The 20,240-nt window shown below is 42.3% G+C and overlaps 2 protein-coding genes across 15 annotated transcripts in view; one reads left to right on the top strand and one right to left on the bottom strand.

The window, feature by feature from the left end:
* The window catches only part of PKNOX2 (PBX/knotted 1 homeobox 2), a 275,402-nt gene extending 270,834 nt beyond the window's left edge, over positions 1-4,568 (top strand). For all 9 annotated transcript variants that reach the window (XM_081961087.1, XM_081961083.1, XM_081961086.1 and 6 more), the window contains one exon: positions 787-4,568. In XM_081961087.1, coding sequence (XP_081817213.1) covers positions 787-1,034 — 248 coding nt within the window. In that variant the 3' untranslated portion in view covers positions 1,035-4,568. The remainder of the gene's footprint in view (positions 1-786) is intronic.
* Positions 4,569-7,730: 3,162 nt separating this feature from the next.
* Positions 7,731-20,240, bottom strand: part of FEZ1 (fasciculation and elongation protein zeta 1) — a gene marked incomplete at its 3' end in the record, with an annotated part of 38,777 nt that continues 26,267 nt past the window's right edge. For 4 of the 6 annotated variants that reach the window (XM_081961213.1, XM_081961215.1, XM_081961218.1 and 1 more), the window contains 7 exons: positions 19,215-19,383; positions 17,345-17,368; positions 15,930-16,201; positions 14,934-15,014; positions 13,789-13,864; positions 9,726-9,851; positions 7,731-8,113 (listed from right to left, as the gene is read on the bottom strand). In XM_081961213.1, coding sequence (XP_081817339.1) covers positions 8,097-8,113; positions 9,726-9,851; positions 13,789-13,864; positions 14,934-15,014; positions 15,930-16,201; positions 17,345-17,368; positions 19,215-19,383 — 765 coding nt within the window. The remainder of the gene's footprint in view (positions 8,114-9,725; positions 9,852-13,788; positions 13,865-14,933; positions 15,015-15,929; positions 16,202-17,344; positions 17,369-19,214; positions 19,384-20,240) is intronic. The other 2 variants (XM_081961217.1, XM_081961214.1) reach the window with 2 other exon arrangements.

Here is a 20,240-nt window from a genome sequence, read left to right as displayed (position 1 = left end):
CCCCCCTTTGCAGAAAAGAGTTCAACAGGCTTTTTTCCCTTCTAATGCTTTGTACACAACTTCTTAGCTACAATAAGATGACTCTTTAGAGCAGGGGTCTTCAAACTACAGCCTGTGGGCCAGATACAGCCCGCCAAAGCTGTTAATCCAGCCCGTGCAGGACCACAAGGCTGCCCCACCCATATTACCCCACCTACCCACCGGCCCCCGCCTTACTTTTGGAGGCTGAGGAGGCCAAAAGCAGGATGCACCGGAGGCCACTGGAGCTCAAAAACAGGCCCAATTTTTTGCCTCCCCAGGGTACAGAGAGAGAGACACAGAGAGAGGGGGGAGGGAAACACACATACATACACACACACACACACACACAAGTCCCTCAACCCACCCACCCACCCACCCCGCAAGGCAGCCACATCCCTTCACTAACCTGCTTTCCCCCTCTGCCCAGGAGCAAAACAAATTTAGGTTTAATTTATGTTTATTGTTTAATGGACGGCTAAATTGGCCACACCAACCCTGTCGAATGACCACCTAGCCACACCCACCCAGCCGGTCCAGCCCCCCCAACTGACTGTGAATTGGCCCCGTGTTTAAAAAGTCTGAGGACCCCTGCTTTTGAGGCAATAGATATTGCTTCACTCTCTGTATTATTTCTTTTACTGCACTTTAAAAAAAAAAACGTAAATCAACCGCGCTGCATTTGGGACCTCAGAGGATTCTTGGATGCCTGGCCCCAAAGTCATCATTCCAACGCCTGTCCTATCAACTCTTTGCCTTCCCTTCTAGGCTCCATCAATATGGATAACCTCCAAAGCCTCTCTTCCGATAATGCTACCATTGCTATGCAGCAAGCCATGATGGCGGGTCACGATGACTCACTAGATGGGACAGAAGATGAGGAGGAAGATGAAATAGAAGAGGAGGAGGAGGAGGAGGAAGAGGAGGAAGAGGAGGAATTGGAAGAGGATCCCGAGGAGCTCCAGACAACTAACGTCAGCGATCTTGGCCTGGAGCACAGTGACTCGCTTGAGTAAAGGATTAGAGCCAATGGTGGAATGGTCACTGAATGGAAAACTGTTGAACCTGCTTGTGAAAACTCATTGGCCTGAATTGTAGAGAGCGCCTGAATGTTTGATGAGCACATCCCTTTAACAATATGATTCAACAACAGTACCCTTTCTTGAATGTCCTACTTGACCTGCATTAAACTGCAGGGATGGACGTGGAAGCACCCTGGACATCTGTTGAGTGTGCAAGCCGGTTATTTAAGTGAAGGACACACGTTTACAAGGAACGTATTGTGACTAGTTTCTTCCCCACTCTCTCCCGCCTTTGTTTTTGATAACCACAATGACAAAAGTGTTTTTAGAGTAAGCTGTTTTCTGTATGACTGAATGTTTTATGGAAGTTCTAATTCAATGCCTTTTTTTTTGTTTTTGGTGACATGCAGTTCAGAGGCATGGCTGTTTTCATTTTCACTGCTTTTATGAGAGATTTATAGATGCAAAAAGAAGAAGAAGAAGAAAAGATCGGTGTTTTTTTACAAAAGAAAAAGAAAAACTAGAAAGGAATGATTTATAGAAATGTAGGTGGGGGGGAATCAAACATTTGCAAACGGGCAGAAATTCAGCGAAGGAGCAAGGGAGCGTTGAACGCCCTTTGCAAGTGGATGTCTTTTGAGTTTTGCAGATATGGAATCCATACGGACTCAGGTGAAGCCCCAAGCCATAGGTCTGTGCTTTGCAATCAATGTGACAAATAGGTTAACACCCTGTGGTCGAAATCCCTTTTAGAGAAGGATCACATTTGCTTTCTGAGTGGAACCTTGCGACATTTTAATATCCCAAGATACCTTGGTGTAGCATGTGATATTAGCTAACCAGAAGGAATGTTTAGAGGCTCACCAGTACAGACGTCGTAATGGTGGCTTGATGCTTTGGTCGAGTATAGGTAGGTTCAGGTTTCTAACATTTGCAGAGCAGGAAGGAATCGGCGGCAGAGAGAATTCCTGTATTTTCAAACAGAGGTAAGCAGAAGAGCTGTCCAATGGGATGCAGGAAATCATATTTTCACAATCCTTGTTTCCCAGGAACTCCTCTCCTGCCTTTATGTTGCTCTCCAGCCCACAAACTCTCATATTTAAAAAGCCTACAAAACCAACATTCAACCAGACGTATTACGGACATTGAAGGAATGGGCTTAGTAATAATGTTCAGTCACTGCTAATCACAGGTTAATCCTACAAACAGAGGTTGATTTAAATCTCTGTGTGGACGTTATCCCAGTACAGTGAGCTCACTGCCCAGTACAGTGAGCTCACTGCAGTGCTCCCTCACTGCCAAGGGAGCATGAAAAATAGATATGGGGTCTACTTTTTGCTAGCTAGGAGTGATTTGGGATTCTGAAATTAAAGAAGGAAGCCACTCGAGAACGGCTCCTGGTGGACAAGCTCCCCATAGACAAGAGTGTCAGAAGATCTCTGACACAGTAGGGGCATAACTTTTCGTGAAACACAAACACTTTGCATCGTGCCGGTTCCTAATTTTGTTTTTTAAGTAAAACAAGTCAGGTAGTGTAAGAGCTTAACAGGAACCCAGGGGAGAATAAGGTGATGTAGACATTTAAAAAAAAGACGACTATAGTATCCATCAGCATTGGGAATTGTTGACCCTGAACCCTTCTTTTTGAATGTTTTTGAGCAAATTTCCACCTGGCAGCTCTGCATAAACACTGGCCTTAAGAATGCTTTTGTGTGTGTCTAGTGCAGTTTCCTCCCTTTAAAAAGCCACCAGTTCAAGAAACAGATGTTTTCACGTAGATGGACAATCCTAGAAATATTATTATAAAAGGCTCGATCAGTCGAGCGAAGACAAACGATCTTCCTGTCCGCATCACCTCCAACCACAGGTGCAGTTCTAAATACAACCCACAAAGGAATCTGTGCATGGAGCTAGTCCTTATTGCTTCTGCCACACACCAAAAAAAAAAAAAAAACCACATGGCTGCTGTCTTTTCTTTCAGGAAGGCATGGAGAATTGCCTGCTAGAGAAATGATGCTTCTAATAGGCAAAAAAAAAGGCATTATGGCACAGTGGTTAGAATGCAGTATTTCAGGCTAACTCTGCCGACTGCCAGCAGTTCGGTTCTGACCAGTTCAAGGTTGACTCATCCTTCCAACCTTCTGAGGTGGGTAAAATGAGTAGCCAGATTTTTGGGGGCAAGAGGCTGACTGTGTAAAGCGCTTAGAGAAGGCTATAAAGCACTGTGGAGCACTATATATGTCTAAGTGCTATTACTATTGCTTTGTCTCTGATACAGTTGGAACATACATCAAGGGTGTGGTTTCCTCTGGTAGATTAGACATGAAACCCTCTCGAAATGATTGAGGTTTGACCTTCATTCTGCAGCCGTGAAGGCTTGGCATCTTGAGAGTAGGCCTGGCACCCTTGCGACTTCTGGCCGATCTTTGTATCACGAGATAAGGAAAGGCGAGAGAGAAACAGGGGGCAATGTCTTAATAAGGAATAAAGGCAACGTGTGTGATGAACGTTCAGTATTTGCCAACTTGGTAGTTTAGGGTGAAGCACTTAGGCAGACTGAAACCTCTCGCTCCATCTCTCTTCCTTCAAGCATCCCCTCAGAGACAGTTGGTTAATTTCATTTTGTGCGTTGTGCTCAGGAAAATATCTCCAATGTGCAAAAATGAAAGGGAGGGAGGTCTCTACCAACCTATGAGGTACAATTGGCGGGACTCTGACTTAGGAAATACATACCGTAACTCCATTTTCCTGACATGAATGTAATTTTCCCTCCCAGGGGGTGGAGGGGAATGCTGACAATGTTTTCAACAGAGAACTGAGGCACCAATAATTTTATTTAGAATCTGTGTGTTTTCAAACAATCGGATTCCTTTTTTCTGATGCTGTAATAAGTGGGGCAGAAAGTTTTGCCCTCTAGGGCTTGTCTTCCTTGCTAGTCAAAACCTGTCCAATGGTTCCTACACTTTCCTATACTGCAACCCCCACACAAATCTTGAACTTCCAAGATGAAAGTTTTGCCCAATTTTACTATTCAACAACATATCCAAGGGTCAGTTCTAAGAATTCCTTTCTCTTTGCTCACAAAACACATGTACCATCTACTCCTCCTTTTGACTTTTTAAAGCAGAGGTGTTCACCCCTAGCAGCTTTTCAGACTTGTGGACTTCAACTCCCAGAATTCCCCAGCCAGAATGGATGGATGGGGAATTTGGGGTGTCGAAATCCACAGGTGTTAAGGTTATCAAAGTTGGACACCCTTGCTTTAAAAAGTTGAGAGGTTTAAATCAATAACTTTACATTAAGGGTTGAATCGACAATAATTCCTTGAGAATGTATTGGAGTATCAGTGGGCATAAGCCAAGCCCCTCCTTCCATTTTGGATCCTGATATGGCATGAATGTAATATGTAATTTCATAGAAAATTCCTTGTAATTTAGTATTAATTCATGTCCATTTATGATAAAGTGCTACCAGATGAGGTTTTCCAGCTGTATTTCCTTGCATTTTTCCCCCATGTTCTTATTAAAAAGGTTTAGGAATAACAAATAACGAGAACCTAAATCCACTGCAGCAAATTCTCTTCCTGGTGTTGTATTTCAGGTGTATCTCACCCAGATGGTTGTATCTAAAGAGGTTCTCTATCCTTAAAGGTCTCTGAAGGCATTAGCAATCTTCAGTTTAAAAGGTAAAGTTCCCCTCGCACATATGTGCTAGGGGGCACTGCTCATCTCCATTTCAAAGCCGAAGAGCCAGCGCTGTCCAAAGATGTCTCCATGGCCATGTGGCCAGCATAACTAGATGGCAAAGGCGCACAGAATGCTGTTACCTTCCCACCCAGGTGGTCCCTATTTTTCTACTTGCATTTTTACATGCTTTCGAACGGCTGGGTTGGCAGAAGCTGGAACAAGTAACGGGAGCTCACTCCATTACGTGGCACTAGGGATTCGAACCACCAAACTGCCGACCTTTCTGTTCGAAAAACTCAGTGTCTTAGCTACTGAGCCACCATGTCACTTCAGTTACGTTCACTTTATACAAATGAATCTATGCAAACCTGGCATTTGCTTTCTTGCTCTCCTGCTCTCCTTGCTGTGATTGTCTTATTTATTTTTTGAATGATTAAACCCCTCATAACTGGGTTAATCTTAACCGTGGTTTGAAAGGAGACATCTGCCAACCACAAATGATCATAACCACAGTGAGTTGATTCTTGCAGTTAAATCTTCGGAAGGTGTGGGAGCTTCATCACCGGAGGCTTTCAAGAAGAGATTGGACTGCCATTTGTCAGAAATGGTATAGAGTCTCCTGCTTGGGTGGGGGGGTTGGACTAGATGATTTACAAGGTCCCTTCCAACTCTCTTAATCTGACCTGGAAATAAAAGCTTCTCGTTTTCTTCTTGCACTGCAGCCATATTAGAAGAGTAAGCAGAAAAGTGTGGGTGTGTATGCCCATTCTTTGCTCAAGGTGGTTCTCATCAGGTTAAGCCCAGAGTAACCAGGACATCTAAATGCAGCCTGTAGGTCATCACAGTCTCAGATAGGAACTTGCTTCCCACAGGGTTAATTGTGTGTTTAAGAGCTCCATAGACAAAGCGTAGTTACATAGATAACTGTTGGTGTAAATACTTTGAACCTATCCTGCTATACACTCCTTTTCTTGACATAGACTGCATCAATATAATTTGCTCTATGTACATTTCATAGACTCTTTGCCTAACTGGACTGATGAAGCTGCTTGGATGAGCAGTGAAACGTCTTAGAGGAGCAAAAAGATGAGTCCAGTTGCAATGATTCAACCTTTGCCTGGATGATTGAGAGACTTCATCCACAAGCAGCCCTATCATTACATTGTTGAGTACAGAAAAGTTTGGAGGAGAGCCTAGGGCAGAGCCTTAAGAACAGGCATATGCCAGCTTCAAGGTCAGAGCCAGACCAAGGTCAGGGCTAAAGCTACAGTCTTATCTGGACGAATCAGCCCAAAAAAGACACAAGCCGATAGACATTTACAGAATAAATCAAGGAAAGACCGGAAATCAAAGATGCAGCTTCATCGGTATATAGGCAGTCATCAGCTTACGACCACAACTCAGCCCAAAATTTCTGTTATTAAGTGAGAATTTGTTCTGTGAGTTTTGCCCCTTTTTACGACATTTCTTCCTACGGTTGTTAAGTGAATCACCGCCATTGATAAGTTAGCAACCTGGTTGTTAAGGGAATCAGGCTTCCCCATTGACTTTGCCGGTCAGAAGGTGACCACAGGATCCTGGGATGCTGCAACCGTTGTAAGTATGAAGCAGTGGCCAACCATCTGAATTTTGATCATATGATCACGGGGATGCTGCAAACTTCATAACTGAAAAACCGTCCTAAGTCACTTTTTTTCAAAGCCGTTCTCACTTTGAACAGTCACTCAATGAACTGCTGTAAGTCGAGGACCACCTGTACAATGTTAAAGGGGGCAATAACTGAAGCAAGGGAGGTGGCAAAAGCATGTCACTATTGTGGCCCAAAATGTGATGGGAACACAATCTTGTGTCTCGCCTGGCCTTATTTTCAGCAGCCGAATTAATCTCTGAGAAGGATGTCACTTTCTCATCATGAAAAGGCCCCAACCAGGTGCACTTCAGAGAGCCATAAAAAAGGTCAGCCATAGCACGATGCGTGCCGTACTTCATTACAGATTTGTTTTACGATGCCATAAATTTTGTCAAATCTCTTCCTGGGGGCTGGCAGGGGAAGGAGCAAAAGCTTCGTGTACAGCTTCCTTTGGGGACTTCAGCTAGGACTCATTAAAAATTAGCCTGCTAATTTGCATATCTGCTGTTTGGAAGCCGGCATGAATATGCAATAGAAGCTCTTCGACTGGCCTCTTCAGATTTTTTTTTTGTTTTTTTAAAGATGCATCAGATAAATGGATAGGATCTTGCACAACAGATACTGAAGCAGCAGGGAGGCAAGGTGGGAATCAAGAAGACGCTAAAATACAAATGACAAACCATTTTCGTTTTTCTCATCCCAGAAAGCTAAATAATGCAACGCAGCAAGAGGATACTAGTGGACAGAGATTCACAGAGTAAATTGGAATAAAATCAAAGTTGCAGCTTCATCAACATACAATGTTAAAGAGGGCATTAATTGAAGCAAAGGAGGTGGCACAAGCATATCACTATATCACTACTGTGAGTGATGGGCACACAATTGTAATGTCTACTCTGAACTTATCTTCAGCGGCAGAATTAATCTCCAAGAAGGATGTCACTTCCTATAATGACCCCCCCCTCTCTCTCTCTCTCTCTCTCCCTCTACCCCCCCTCTCTCTCTCACACATATACACACACTCATGGGGAAATGAGAAGTTGCTCCTTTTCCAACCAAACAGAGCATGGTACCAAATAGGAGCAATATGTTCTTCACTCAGATTCCACACAAGGTGCAGAAAAACAAGCATCCTTTTTTTCTCCCAGCATAGGCTGGAAGTGAAGCAGCTTCGATTCCTATGCTCCAACTTTTTAAGAGTTCTACAAATTAAATATTGAACTGGTTTCTGTTCTCACCGATATCTGTGAATCTATTTTCTGCACAGTGTGTGCTAAACAAAATCATCTCTTTACCCAAATCGAAATTAATTTGTTTGTAGCAGTAAGGAAACTTTTTCCTCCCAGAAATAAAATATTCAAGGAATACGGCAACTTTTTAATTAAATGAAAGTTTTATTTCAGTATTCAAATTAGTCTCATAACTGCTTGGGGAAAGGCGGAGGGAGGGTACACGGAATAAAGCAATGCCCTCCCTCCAAGACAGAGGTGGACAAAAGAGAGAAGGGGGGGGGAGAGGAGAGCGGGGGAATGCACATCCCTTGCCTTCACTCATGCATTCAATGTTGACTATGACTAGAACCAACAGTGAAGGATAGAATTTCACTCGTATTTAACCCCAGTTAATGCTATACATCTTAAATACACAATTCAGACGTGTACATTATGTCATGCAGTCCTGTGATGGAATGACACCCTGGCCTGATCTCCTGTTGTCTTCATGATGCTCAGAACGTGGAGCTTAGGTAGGACAGAGAACTGGAAGAAGGGAAAGAAGAAGAAGAAGAAGAGGGAAAGAAAGGAAATTCAGTCCAATGGATTCTGGTTTTACTGCTAAGAGCATAAACTTAATAAAAATCATTAAAATGTTCTCAACAGTTCACTTCTTTAGTTACTATCGCTGAAGGCAATCACTGTGGAGGGCAGTACATCTTCTACCAACTTTCCTTCAAATCAGTACAAGGAAATTGGATTCATCCAGACTCTGTACCCGGCTGCATTAATTCAGGCAGTGTACATGAATGAGAAAATATCAGGACCCCTTGCATACACACCTGATAGCAGACAGATGGACTCTTTTTATTGTTGTTGAGCTCTCACAATGTCCCAATTATATATGTGTGTGTGTGTTTGGTTTGTTTAAATCTAGTTTAACTTTAATACTCTTCATTCAAGCCTAAACTTGGGTGAAACTGTTGTTCCTGTTTCTATGAATAGCTACTTTAAGCTGTGGAACCTTTGGCCTTCTCTGAGCTTCGTTGTTTTCCTGCAGGCATTTCATTATCCAACTAGGTAATATCATCAGTGCTAGAAGAGAATAGAGGAGGAGGAGGAGGAGGAGGAGGAGGAGGAGGAGGAGGAGGAGGAGGAGGAGGAGGAGGAGGAGGAGGAGGAGGAGGAGGAGGAGGAGGAGGAGGAGGAGGACGACGACTGTGGGTTCCTTGGTGCTCTCTTGGTTGTTTTCTAGCATATGTTTCATTATCCAACTAGTAATATCATCAGTGCTGGAAGGAAATGAGGTTTGTGGAGAGGAAGGAGGAGAAGGGATTGTGGGTTCCTTGGTGCTCTTGTGGTTATTTTCTTGCAGATGTTTCATTACCCAACTAAGCAACATCATCAGTGCTAGAAGGGAGTGGGTTTGCTCTCAACAGCCCAATCGGGGAGCAACCAAGAAATAAAAACAATATTCCCACCAACACTGAGAGGGAAAGCCACTTGCCTCTCCCTTATGATGTTCCCTGTGTGGATCATGAAATCTCTGCCGGAAAACAGCCAAGCTCAGAGAGCACCTCAGAGAGGACTGCAATATCTCCATCTTGCAGATATTTTCTTCTATTAGAGCTACTATAAGCATTACTAATGAACCAGGAGGGCCCAAGTTCATCAAAAAAAGCAAATTCAGTCTTTGAAACATGACTTCCATTGTTAAAACTTGTTCAACGAAATGTACATATTTTTAAAAAGACATGCATTCCTCTTATTGAATCCATGTCTATATAGGGCAGCGTAATTTAAAAAAAATCAGTGATCTGCAGGAACAGATCATCAGCTCAAACTTGTTTGCTTAACAAACGGAGGGCAAAGCTGGAGGGAAATCCCAACGAAGTTACATGCCAAGGAGAAGAAGAAACTCAGCAAACTACTTATTGCTCAGCACCCTAATAGGAGGACCTAGAAAACGGAAGGACAGAAGATGCACCCCAGACTGATAAAGACATAAACTGTGTCATCTTTTCTTTTGGCCTCTGGAGGAAAGGCTGCACATTCAGTGCCAGATGACACCAGTGAAGGCTTCAGATATCAATTTTAAAAAGCTAAGAAAGATTTCTGCGTTGCAGAATAATTTCTGCTGAATCCAAGAGATACCTACCATGAGTGGAGCCATCGTCTAATTCTGCAGAAGGCTGAATTCTTCTGTTCCTACTCTTACCTTTTAAAATGTAGTCAGTCAGCAGCGTAGGGACTTTTTCGTTGTCTTCCTTCATGGCAAAGAGAACTGAGGAAACAAGTTGGGACAGAAATCATTAGTGAGTCCTGTTTATGAGTCCTGCGTGAGCTGCACTGGCTACCTGTGGCCTTTCGGGTGTGTTTCAAGGTGTTGATTCTCACCTTTAAAGCGCTCCATGGCTCAGGACCTAGTTATTTGCGGGATCGCATCCTACCCCATACATCCCTGCGACCAATTCGCTCTCACAGGGAGGGACTCCTCCAGGTGCCGTCCGCCAAACAATGCCAGCGGGCGACGCCCAGGAGTAGGGCCTTCTCTGTGACGGGCCCGACCCTCTGGAACGACCTCCCCCCTGACATTAGAATCATTACTGACCTTCCGTAAGGAACTCAAGACCCACCTGTTCCAATTAGCTGGCCTGACCCAATCGCAATCATGATCTAATCCCTTGATCTTCCTGACTGGTTATTTTAAATTGGGGTATTTTAATTTGGTTTTAATCATTAATTAATCTAGGCATTATTGTACAGACTTATGTTTAATTTGTTTTTATGGGGTTTTGTAATTTGCTGTATATAATGTTTTTTATAATGTTTTTATTCTGTCTGTACACCGCCCCGAGTCCCCTAGGGGAGAGGGAGCGGTTAACAAATCCAATTAAAGTAAAGTAAAGTAAAGTAAAAGTCATTTGTTTCTCTCTTTAACCTGCCTGGGCACAGAGACATCAACTGTTCCCCTGCCACATTTGCTCTACCTTCCGCAACCAATCCTTATATGCCAAGTGAGGCAAGGCGCAAGAAAGCACTCCATCCAGATATGGAAGGAAACCAGATTTACATTCAGATCTCCTGCAACTTGCCAATGTTCTGGACTACGTCACCTGAGACACAGGAGCTAATTTGGAGAGTCCAGAGTTATGGAGCCCATAGCTCTGGCTTGTCACTACAAATCACTTTGGGGAATAGGCCTATTCCTGCAGCATTTGGCACTTAAGATGAGTCCTTGACTTTATTGGTCCTGTTTTAAGAAGATCGGAATTTCAGAGTTGCACAGAATCGTACAGAAGGCCCTAGATGCCTTCAAGCAAGCAGAAACATATTTTATGCATTTTAGATCAAGACAGGGATTCCGAAGTTAGAAACGGCTGGCACAGAAAAAGAGGGGAAAGAGGCCAGGGCAGGTTGCCCTGTGTTTTGCACAGTTGTAGGTCTTTGTTGAAATGCAGAGCTGCCTGGCTTTAATGTGACAGTTACCAGATGTTGATTAGGGAAAGCTATTAAAGGCCTGTGCTGTAAAGAGATTTTCTATGATGCCATCAAGGTTCTTAGCACAAGGGTTAATTTCAATCACTGGCAAAACTTAACACAGCCTTCTCTGTTTTTTGCTACGGGGAGACTGCAAACACACTTTGGGGCATGTTGGTTGGGAATTCTGGATGCAGCAGTCCCAGTAGATTACATTTGGCTTTTAGAATAAGACATGGGCAATGAACTCAGTCCAAAATAGGAAAGGCTACCATTTTCTAACATGGAATGTTGAGCTGATGTCTTCTTCATACAGACCAAAGTGCCAATCCAGACTCTCAAATAAATTCCACCTTGCTAGACAGGCGGTAGTGGATTAAGTATCTGAAAATGTGTATTCAAGTAAGGAGGGAAATAACACTGGAGGATAAATGTTAAAAAGGAATATCTTGTTAGGGAATTGTATGCAAAAGAACTATGAAACGTTTGGTTTGGTTTGGTTTATTTGGATTTATATGCCGCCCTTCTCCAAAAGGACTCAGGGCGGCGTACAACATTAAAAAACACACATCCCAAAAGTTAAAAAAGATTAAATCCATATCCAAAAAAACAAGCCGAATTTTTAAAAAAACAATACATTTAAAATAAGTTAAAATTAACAGGCCAGGCCGGCTTGCTGGAAAAGCCAACTTTTTAGGGCGCGTCGGAAGGACCGGAGGTCAGGGATTATGCGAAGCTCCGGGGGGAGCTCATTCCAGAGGGAAGGCGTTCCCACAGAGAAGGCTCTCCCCCTGGGGGTCACCAGCTGACACTGCTTGGCCGACGGCACCCTGAGGAGGCCAACTCTGTGGGATCGTACTGGACGGTGGGAGGCTACTGGTGGCAGTAGGTGGTCTCGCAGGTACCCTGGGCCTAAGCCATGGAGTGCTTTAAAGGTCATAATTAATACCTTGAATCGCACCCGAAAACCACCGGCAACCAGTGCAGGCCGCCTAAAAGGGGTGTAACATGGGAGCACCTAGGTACCCCCATGACAACCCGCGCGGCCGCATTCTGGACCAGCTGAAGCCTCCGGGTGCTCTTCAAGGGCAGCCCCATGTAGAGAGCATTGCTGTAGTCCAGGCGAGAAAGGACGAGGGCATGAGTGACTGTGCACAGAGCATCCCGATCCAGGAAGGGGCGCAACTGACGTACCAGGTGAACCTGGTAAAAGGCCCCCCTGGTCACGGCCGTCAGGTGTTCTTCTAAACTGAGCCGCGTATCCAGGAGGACTCCCAGATTGCGAGCCTTCTCTGAGGAGGCTAAAATTTCTCCCCCTATCGTCAAAGATGGGACAAGATGCACAAATCGGGATGATGGAAACCACAGCCACTCAGTCTTGGAGGGATTGAGCTTGAAATGAATTTAACCCATTTTTATCCAGAATGTGGAAAAAAACCATACATTCAAATTGGATACTAGAACCATTATTCATTAACTGTTGGTGGTAGCTTGGATACAAGGTCCAATATTTTGAGGACCTGCTTGCTCCGTGCATCTTATTTGGGAAGTTTTCTTCCAGCCCAGTAACCTGATCTCATCTCAGTATGTTTGCATCATGATTTGAAGCAGTGTTGCATAGTTAGTTAGACAAGGGGAAAAGAGGAGGGGGGGAGGAGACAAATTTATCCCGGGTAACCTCTTTGCTTCTAGAAGCTTTGCTTCCAAACACAAATTGTCATTTGTACAAAACTCACTGTGTGCACAGAATAGCCATTCATAGCTCTCTGCTCTTTTCAAAAGAAGACAGGGTTTGTTCCAGTGAGTGCAAAACACAGTTGCCATAGAAACACAAAGGGAGACAGATGAGTCTCCCAGAATGTACAAAGGACCATCACAACATCTCAACCTTTTCATTTTTGTTCCACAAATAATTTAGTCAGAATTAGGGAGGCTAAATCCCGTCGCTGGCAAATTCAGATGTTTATAAAATAGCTGTTGAAGTTATCTATTATTTCTAGGACATATTGGGCTCTGTGTGTGTGTGTGTGTGTGTGTGTGTGTGTGTGTGTGTAATGATTTCTTAGCAAAATATTTGAGGAACTGCAATACGATCTAAAACGACAACTTGCGAGCTCTAAAACAACCATTTATCTCAACCCAGACAATCTGTGTGTCACTCTATTAGCTCATGGTTGTGTTTTTGCACACATTCCAATGCATACACATAGAGGAGGAAAGGGAATTACATTCACTCCAACTGGCAACACTTGGATACCACTCAGAACGGTTCAGAATTTGGGATAGACTGAATGAACAGCAATGCTGGTACATCATTCCTTAATTAGTCACACTTGGTTTCTCCTGTCATTAGCAAGAACTAAATAACAAATAGAAATTCTTTCCCTGGTTTGGAATAGCCACAAATTACAGGAGTAATGATTCCTCTAAGGACCAAATATAGCCTTAAGCCCCCAAAAGGATAACTACCCATTAAAAAGATGATCAGGTTTTCTTCCCAGTTAGATTTCTCCAAAACAATAATGATGCAGGCATATAACTTTTACTTTTCTCCTTTGTGATTAAGGAAATATTTAAAATTAGAGATGTTTCAATTCTCTCTCTCTCTTTCTCCCTCTCCCTCTCTCTCTCCCTCTCTTCCTCTCCCCCCCTTCTCTCTCTCTCTCTCTCACACACACACGCACACCCGGCAGATCAGGAACTTACATTCTAACACACGCAACCTAACAGTATAAACTTACTGTTTGTAAGCATTTGCAAGTCCTCAACTGACGGAGGTGCCCCTTTCTTCTCATACGGGATGACAGTGTTCAAATACTGGAAATAAGAAATGCTGGCAGTTATAAATCCTAGCCATTCTTCCAATCAGAAACAACCATCCCGACCTTTGCTTTGTTTCCAAAAGAGGCATGACAGACAGTTCACACAATCAGTAAATAAGATAAAAACATATTCAATTTACTGATTGTGTGAAGCAGATATAGATGTAAGCGTTCTAGTTCTGTTTTGCAGGGAAGATAGCCAGATATAATCTGGGTCATTACCAGCCAGAGGGTTGGGAAGCATGAAAAATGTCATCAATGAAAATAATACTGACCGGGGACATCAATTGACTGAAGACAAGGCTCTGGGTTCCTTAATCTCAAGACTACCTTCGGTTGGCCAAGACCAACTTTCTACAAAATGGTAATGTTGTTTCAGCATTCTAGATGGGCTGCCCTTGAAAAGTATCTGGAAGTTCAGTTACGGTACTTCAAATGCAACGAACCCCAGGTCTATATTTGCACATATGTCACTTCTCTTGTGGGACTGCATTGGTTGCCGATTTGCTTCCAGGCACAATTCAAGGTACTGATTGTAATTCATCTTTTTAGCCCTACGTGACTTGGGGGGCAGGCTATTTGAAGGAGCATCTTTTCCCAAATGCATCTACTCGGTCAACCTTGATTGGGGAGACAGAGTATAATATGGATACCCATCATCAAACAGGTCCATCTAGTGGGACCAAGGAGGAGACCGTTTTCCACAGTGGTCCCATCCGAGTGGAACATTATCCCTGTAAAGATAAGACTGGTCTCTACCTTGATCACTTCTCTGATAAGCATTGAAGACATGGTTTTGCCAGCAAACCTGGGGATCCAAGTCGTTCTGGAGTTCATCAAGTGGTCCGTTTGGATGATCTTGCCAGGGCCATGGGGGCGTCTTGTGATTTATATTTGGGGTTTTATTCCTGTAAGCCACCCAGCGTCACTGAGAGTGAGTTGGGTGACCATATACATTGCTTATACATTCATATACATAAATACATGAATAAAATAAGCAACAACAATCATAACCTTAACTTCAGATAAACTGTATATTCTGGGTGAAACTATTGCACCATTACCTGTTTTTCAGTTGCTGAATTTCCAAACGTCTGTCGGATTCCAGTTTGCAGAATATTTGAAATGCCTTCCATGCTGAACCGCTACAAAGAGGAGAAAACAGAACTCTGAGGGCTTTCTTCTTAGACTCTTAGTTGCTACTACAGGACTGTTATAATTGGATACAACACGTTGGGCAGAACAGAAGTTCGACAAAATTCATCACCGTTCTGCCCCTATAGATTTTGAGTTGAAAAGTATCTGGTAGAAAAATAACATCCAGATTTTCCATGAACTAAATACACCTTGGATGAAAAAACTGGAGCTCTTGATATGCATCTAAACCACAACTCTCAACAGCTCAATAACAGGAAGTACCAGCAGTAAACCTTAATGGCGCAACTCATGTTCTAAGGAAGAGTTTATATCCAAGATCCTAGATTTACATACTGCGTATATACCATATCTATATCCCAATATAAAATTAACCAGATAAGTGGAGAAATTCCAATTAAAAGAAATCAGTAGGTCAGTCTTCGCTAATTTGTCCCCCACCCACCCCAAGATGGGTTGGAAACCAGAGGCAATTTCTCAGCTGGTTAGATTTTCTGAGTATTACCATTCCTTTCACATCTGGAAGATCCTGGATGGTGAAAGCTGCAAAACCATTGTGTAGGGTAAAGTATTCCAGTCATAAATTCCTAAGAGTATCCTAAAATCCCTCTAGGGTAATTTTGCAATAACTAGACCATCAGCCAAAAGCCAGCACCACATTCTCACTGGAGAAGAATTCACTGATCCGTTGGCTTCTAACAACACCTTTGTGAATTTGTCACAACAATTGCTTATTTCCCAGCTCCCTTAGCCAAATGAACACCTAGTAAAATTAAATTAAGAGAGTCTGTAAACAATCTTAAAAGGAAGCGGGGGGGGGGAGACAAGAATCTTAAAACTATGCTGTTCTTATTTCTGCTCTTCCTTTTTAACTGAAAGCCATCTTCGGGGGAATTCTCACTAACCTTAAGAGGCATCTGAGCTGCCCTTTCTATTCGATTGTTTTGCAGACTCAGCCCTTTTTCTTTCCTCCTCCTCTTCATCATCTCTCGGTGTTCTTTCTGTTTGTTCTGCACCTCCATCAGGATGGTGATGAAGGAGTTCTTCACCTCCTTCTCAAATTCCAGCTCATCTCGAGAAGCCAGTTGCTGCACCAGCTCCTCCGAGTAATCCTGAATAGCACCTTCCACTCGATCCAGGAGCTCCAGAAGCTCCGAGACACACATGTGCCCCAAACCTAGGAAGAAACAAGGGTTCGTATGTCAGGTGGACCACTCTGGCCAAGGTCACAATAAGGACTTTAGTGCTAGAATCTGTGCAAAGCTCTGTTAGATGCTTACAAATTGCAGTATTAAGTGCCAAAGGTCATTAGCAATGTCAAGTATTATTTTTCAGGACATTCATCACAACACCCATAATGGATTCATTAATTAGTGATGTCACTTTAGTACATGAATTGGTTAAACAGAGATAGACTTGGAAATGGAAAAAAAAACTAATTGTCTCGGATGAAAGAAAGCATACATGCAGTACAATTTTAGAAAGAGGCATTCCAACCCCTTTCATTCTTAGCAAGAAGGAATGCCTCTTAAAATAATTGTTTATTAAACCTTGGTTTTAAAATAATTTACATTACCTGCCCAGTGCATCCGTCAATCAAAATGTTACTCTAATTCAGTGTTTCTCAACTTCACAACTTAAGATGTTTGGATTTTAACTCCCAGTATTTCCCAGGCCAGCATGTGGTTACAGAAACTCTAGGAGTTGAAATCCATACATCTTAAAATTGTCTATGTTGAGAAACACTTGTTGAATTAGTGAAATAATAAGACTGCAGCCCCAATTATTTTAGATTATTACGGAGTGGAATTTTCTGTCACCAAGCCAAGAAGCCCAAAGTAGGATTGCAATCTGCTTCTCAGAAATCCCAGCAAAAATGCTGTTTTACCTACTGAAGGCAAGCTTAGAAGCAACCAAGATGTGACTGGCCCAGATTTATATCCCACTAGAGTTTTCCCCAAATGTGAAGATTGTATTTCGCATGCATTCACAATATGTGTCCACAGACTGCATACAAGGAAACAGATGAGCATATTTAAGTCAGGGATACTGACTTAAAAGAAAGGCACATGCACTGGGACTGAATGATTGGTAGAGACTTCCTATGGCAAATGTGTGTCCCTTAAAAGCACGTTGCGGTCTTCCTTAATGAGTAAAACATTCATAGATGAGCCTGTTTAAGAATTACAGTGATTTTTTTTTTTAATGGCTTGATGTTCAGTTTATAGTGGGGTTGAAGGTTCCGGTGCCTGTTGATTTTATTTACTTCTTTTTTCACTTGAGCACCTTATATTTGTGGCTCTGAGAAACCATAACTCACCCCAGGTTCTACGAATGGGGCAGCCTACAAATAAATAAATCAGCATTAAAGACTGCAAAAACTGGAAAGTTTAGTTCACACTTCAAAAAATATTCCATTTGTATCGTGGAATTTGTGTCCTGTTCTGAGATAAACGTCTGACACGTCAGAGGTACAGACTTCTGGATAAATAGAGAGAGCAAAATTGATATCTTCCTTTCCATTTTCCTCTGCCCTCAAAGCTGGCGAGATTTGAATTACCGAACTGCTAGAAGTTGGCAGTCAGCGGAAGTAACCTGCAGTACTGCATTCTAACCCCTGTGCCACCATGGCTTTTTTCCTGTTCGTCTCAAAGTGAGCAAAAAGTAAATTTAAAATATTTTCCCAGCTCCACAGTACTGAAGTAACCCCCCCTCCTTCCTTGAAAAAGATATCAGCAGAACAACTAAATAATCCCATATCATGACTAAGAAATTGAGTAGATTTCATCCGTCACAGCAACACCATCTTGGTGCAATACCTTGAGGAAGATAAGATACAGTGCAGCTAAAATGAAAATACTTTATGTTCTGTTTCATAAAAGTCATCCTACATTTGAAAGAGAAGAGGATAGAGCTATATTGCTTTATATCGTGATTTAAATTTTGTTTGCTTGACTATTTGTCACTCCTTTCCCGCACTTCTGATTCTTTATCTATGATTTCTTATCTCCAAAGCCACAGACATGTTAGAGCATGCAGCATTATTAAAAAAAATAATCTCCTTTGAAAAGGCTGTATGGTACAAACCTGATTTAAAGGGAAAGGAAACATAATAAGGTCACTAGGGGCTTGATGTGCCCTTCCACAATTATCACAAAGAGAACAAATATCTGCACACATCGATACGCAAGATGTGTATTGCCCTGGAATAGAGTAGAGTAGAATAGAATAGAATCACAATGTACAGTATAGAGTAGAGTAGAATAGAATAGAATAGAGTAGAGTAGAATCAACTGGTATAGAGTCGAGTCGAGTCCAATAGAATAGAATAGAATAGAATAGAATAGAATAGAATAGAATAGAATAGAATAGAATAGAATAGAATAGAATAGAACCACATGGGACAGTATATTTTTGTAATAATAATAATAAAAAAATTTTATTTGTTAGCCGCACCCTCTCCCGAAGGACTCGGGGCGGCGTACAATAAAAAACACATAAAATTGTCTGCTTTGAAGAGAGGGGAAGGGAGCGGGGAGGGGAGGAGAGCATGGAGAGGAGAGGGGTAGGGAAGGGAAGGGAGGGAGGGAGGGAGAAGGAGAAGATTTTTGTGCAAATCCATATCATTACTTTCTTTTTTCACTGATGCAATTCAACTTTGGGGCAGGCTATGAGTAATAACCACAACAGACTTGCATCTCACAGAGACAAGCCATTCTCGCTAGAGTTATGTAGTTTAGAAAAAAAAAAGACAGCCAAAGGGAAAATATTCACAGCCACACAACAGAAAGAGGTCTGTATCTGCTAAATCCTTCATTGAGTTTTGTACCCCTGACAGTTTGGCTTCTAGAATCGTGCAATCCTAGTTCCATTACCCCATTAACCACCTCACTATCTGAGTGAAAAGAAGTCAGCTTCTTTACACAGCTGAATCAATACCATCCCGAGTTTGATCACTTGACTTTGCAGATGGAAATTAGATATTTATTGTGTCCCATGTTTGTTTAATGTTTTTCTCTCAAGTCTTACTATTCACCATACAATATCTGTAAATATATGGGCACATCTATTAACTATCTTCTCAAGCAGAAGAATCTGAATTGCTCCAGGGATAGTTGTACAAACTAGCTGTCAAAGGACAACAACACTTTATTGAGAGAGAAGACTTTCAATGCACCACATCTTCTTACCTTCACATGACCAATTGTTGTTCAGGCTTTGTGACAAGGCCTGAATTTCCTGCAAAAGGATGGAATCAGCCTGACTGCTTGTGTCTCCACCATCATCCTTCTCTAAAATTTCTTCTTCCTCTTCAGGGTCAGGGGAATTTTGCATCATTTCCTCGATTTCTTCAATCACCTGCCAAAAGAACAATTGGTCACATCAATTAAAGGTGACGGCTGGCTTCAGTGTGTCAGAAAAGGAGATGTTACTATGGAAACCTTCTAGTTGAAAAACACAAATTCCCAATTGGGTTGTAAACCACCCACGACAAACGGAGGGACTTTTTCCTCCAATAAATAAGTACTTTAAAGCCTTATTTTATATGCCCAAAACCACAGTGTGAATGAATTCTTGGAAGGAATATAAAAGAGCCAGTGCTATGTCAATACCCTCCACAGTGAAATCTTAAGAAGGAAAGAAAAGCTCCATTAGCCCAGCTTTCTTTCTGACGATGCCCAACCAATGTTTGTAGGTGTTTGCAAAACAGAAGGTGAAAATATTATGATTGTGGTTGGTGGCACAGTCAGCCAGATGCTTAGGCTGAACTTGGCATTTTTATCCACGGATCAAATCCATCCCAAAGAGCCGGAATTGCCAGATGTTGATGTTTGATGATAAAGATATTGCTGTGTTTAAAGATGTCACTGCAAGATGTCAGCTATTCCAAGTAAAGATGCCTTTTGCAATCAACTGATGATGATTTGAACAATGCTGGTGGTATTCAAGTGGTTCTTGAATTTTAATATTATTATTATATCTTTTATTCATTAAACATGAAACTCAGTCAACTGAATATTCAAAAATGCATCACAAATACCATTGACTGGTGCTAATGGTTGATACGGGTTGCTGCCAACATCCTAGGTATCAACCAAGTACCTTCTTAAAATGTAAGATGTTCCAAGTAGCGTAGTTTTTTTCAGTTTCATTGGTGTTATTGCAGGAAGCTGCAATTTATTGTTTGATACCAAGTGATAATGGATATCACTGTT

This window comes from Natrix helvetica (assembly GCF_964273705.1).
Source record: "Natrix helvetica genome assembly, chromosome: 8".
Taxonomy (NCBI): domain Eukaryota; kingdom Metazoa; phylum Chordata; class Lepidosauria; order Squamata; family Natricidae; genus Natrix; species Natrix helvetica.
The sequence above is the reverse complement of the archived record's forward strand: the minus strand, read 5'-3'. Positions and strand labels throughout refer to the sequence as shown.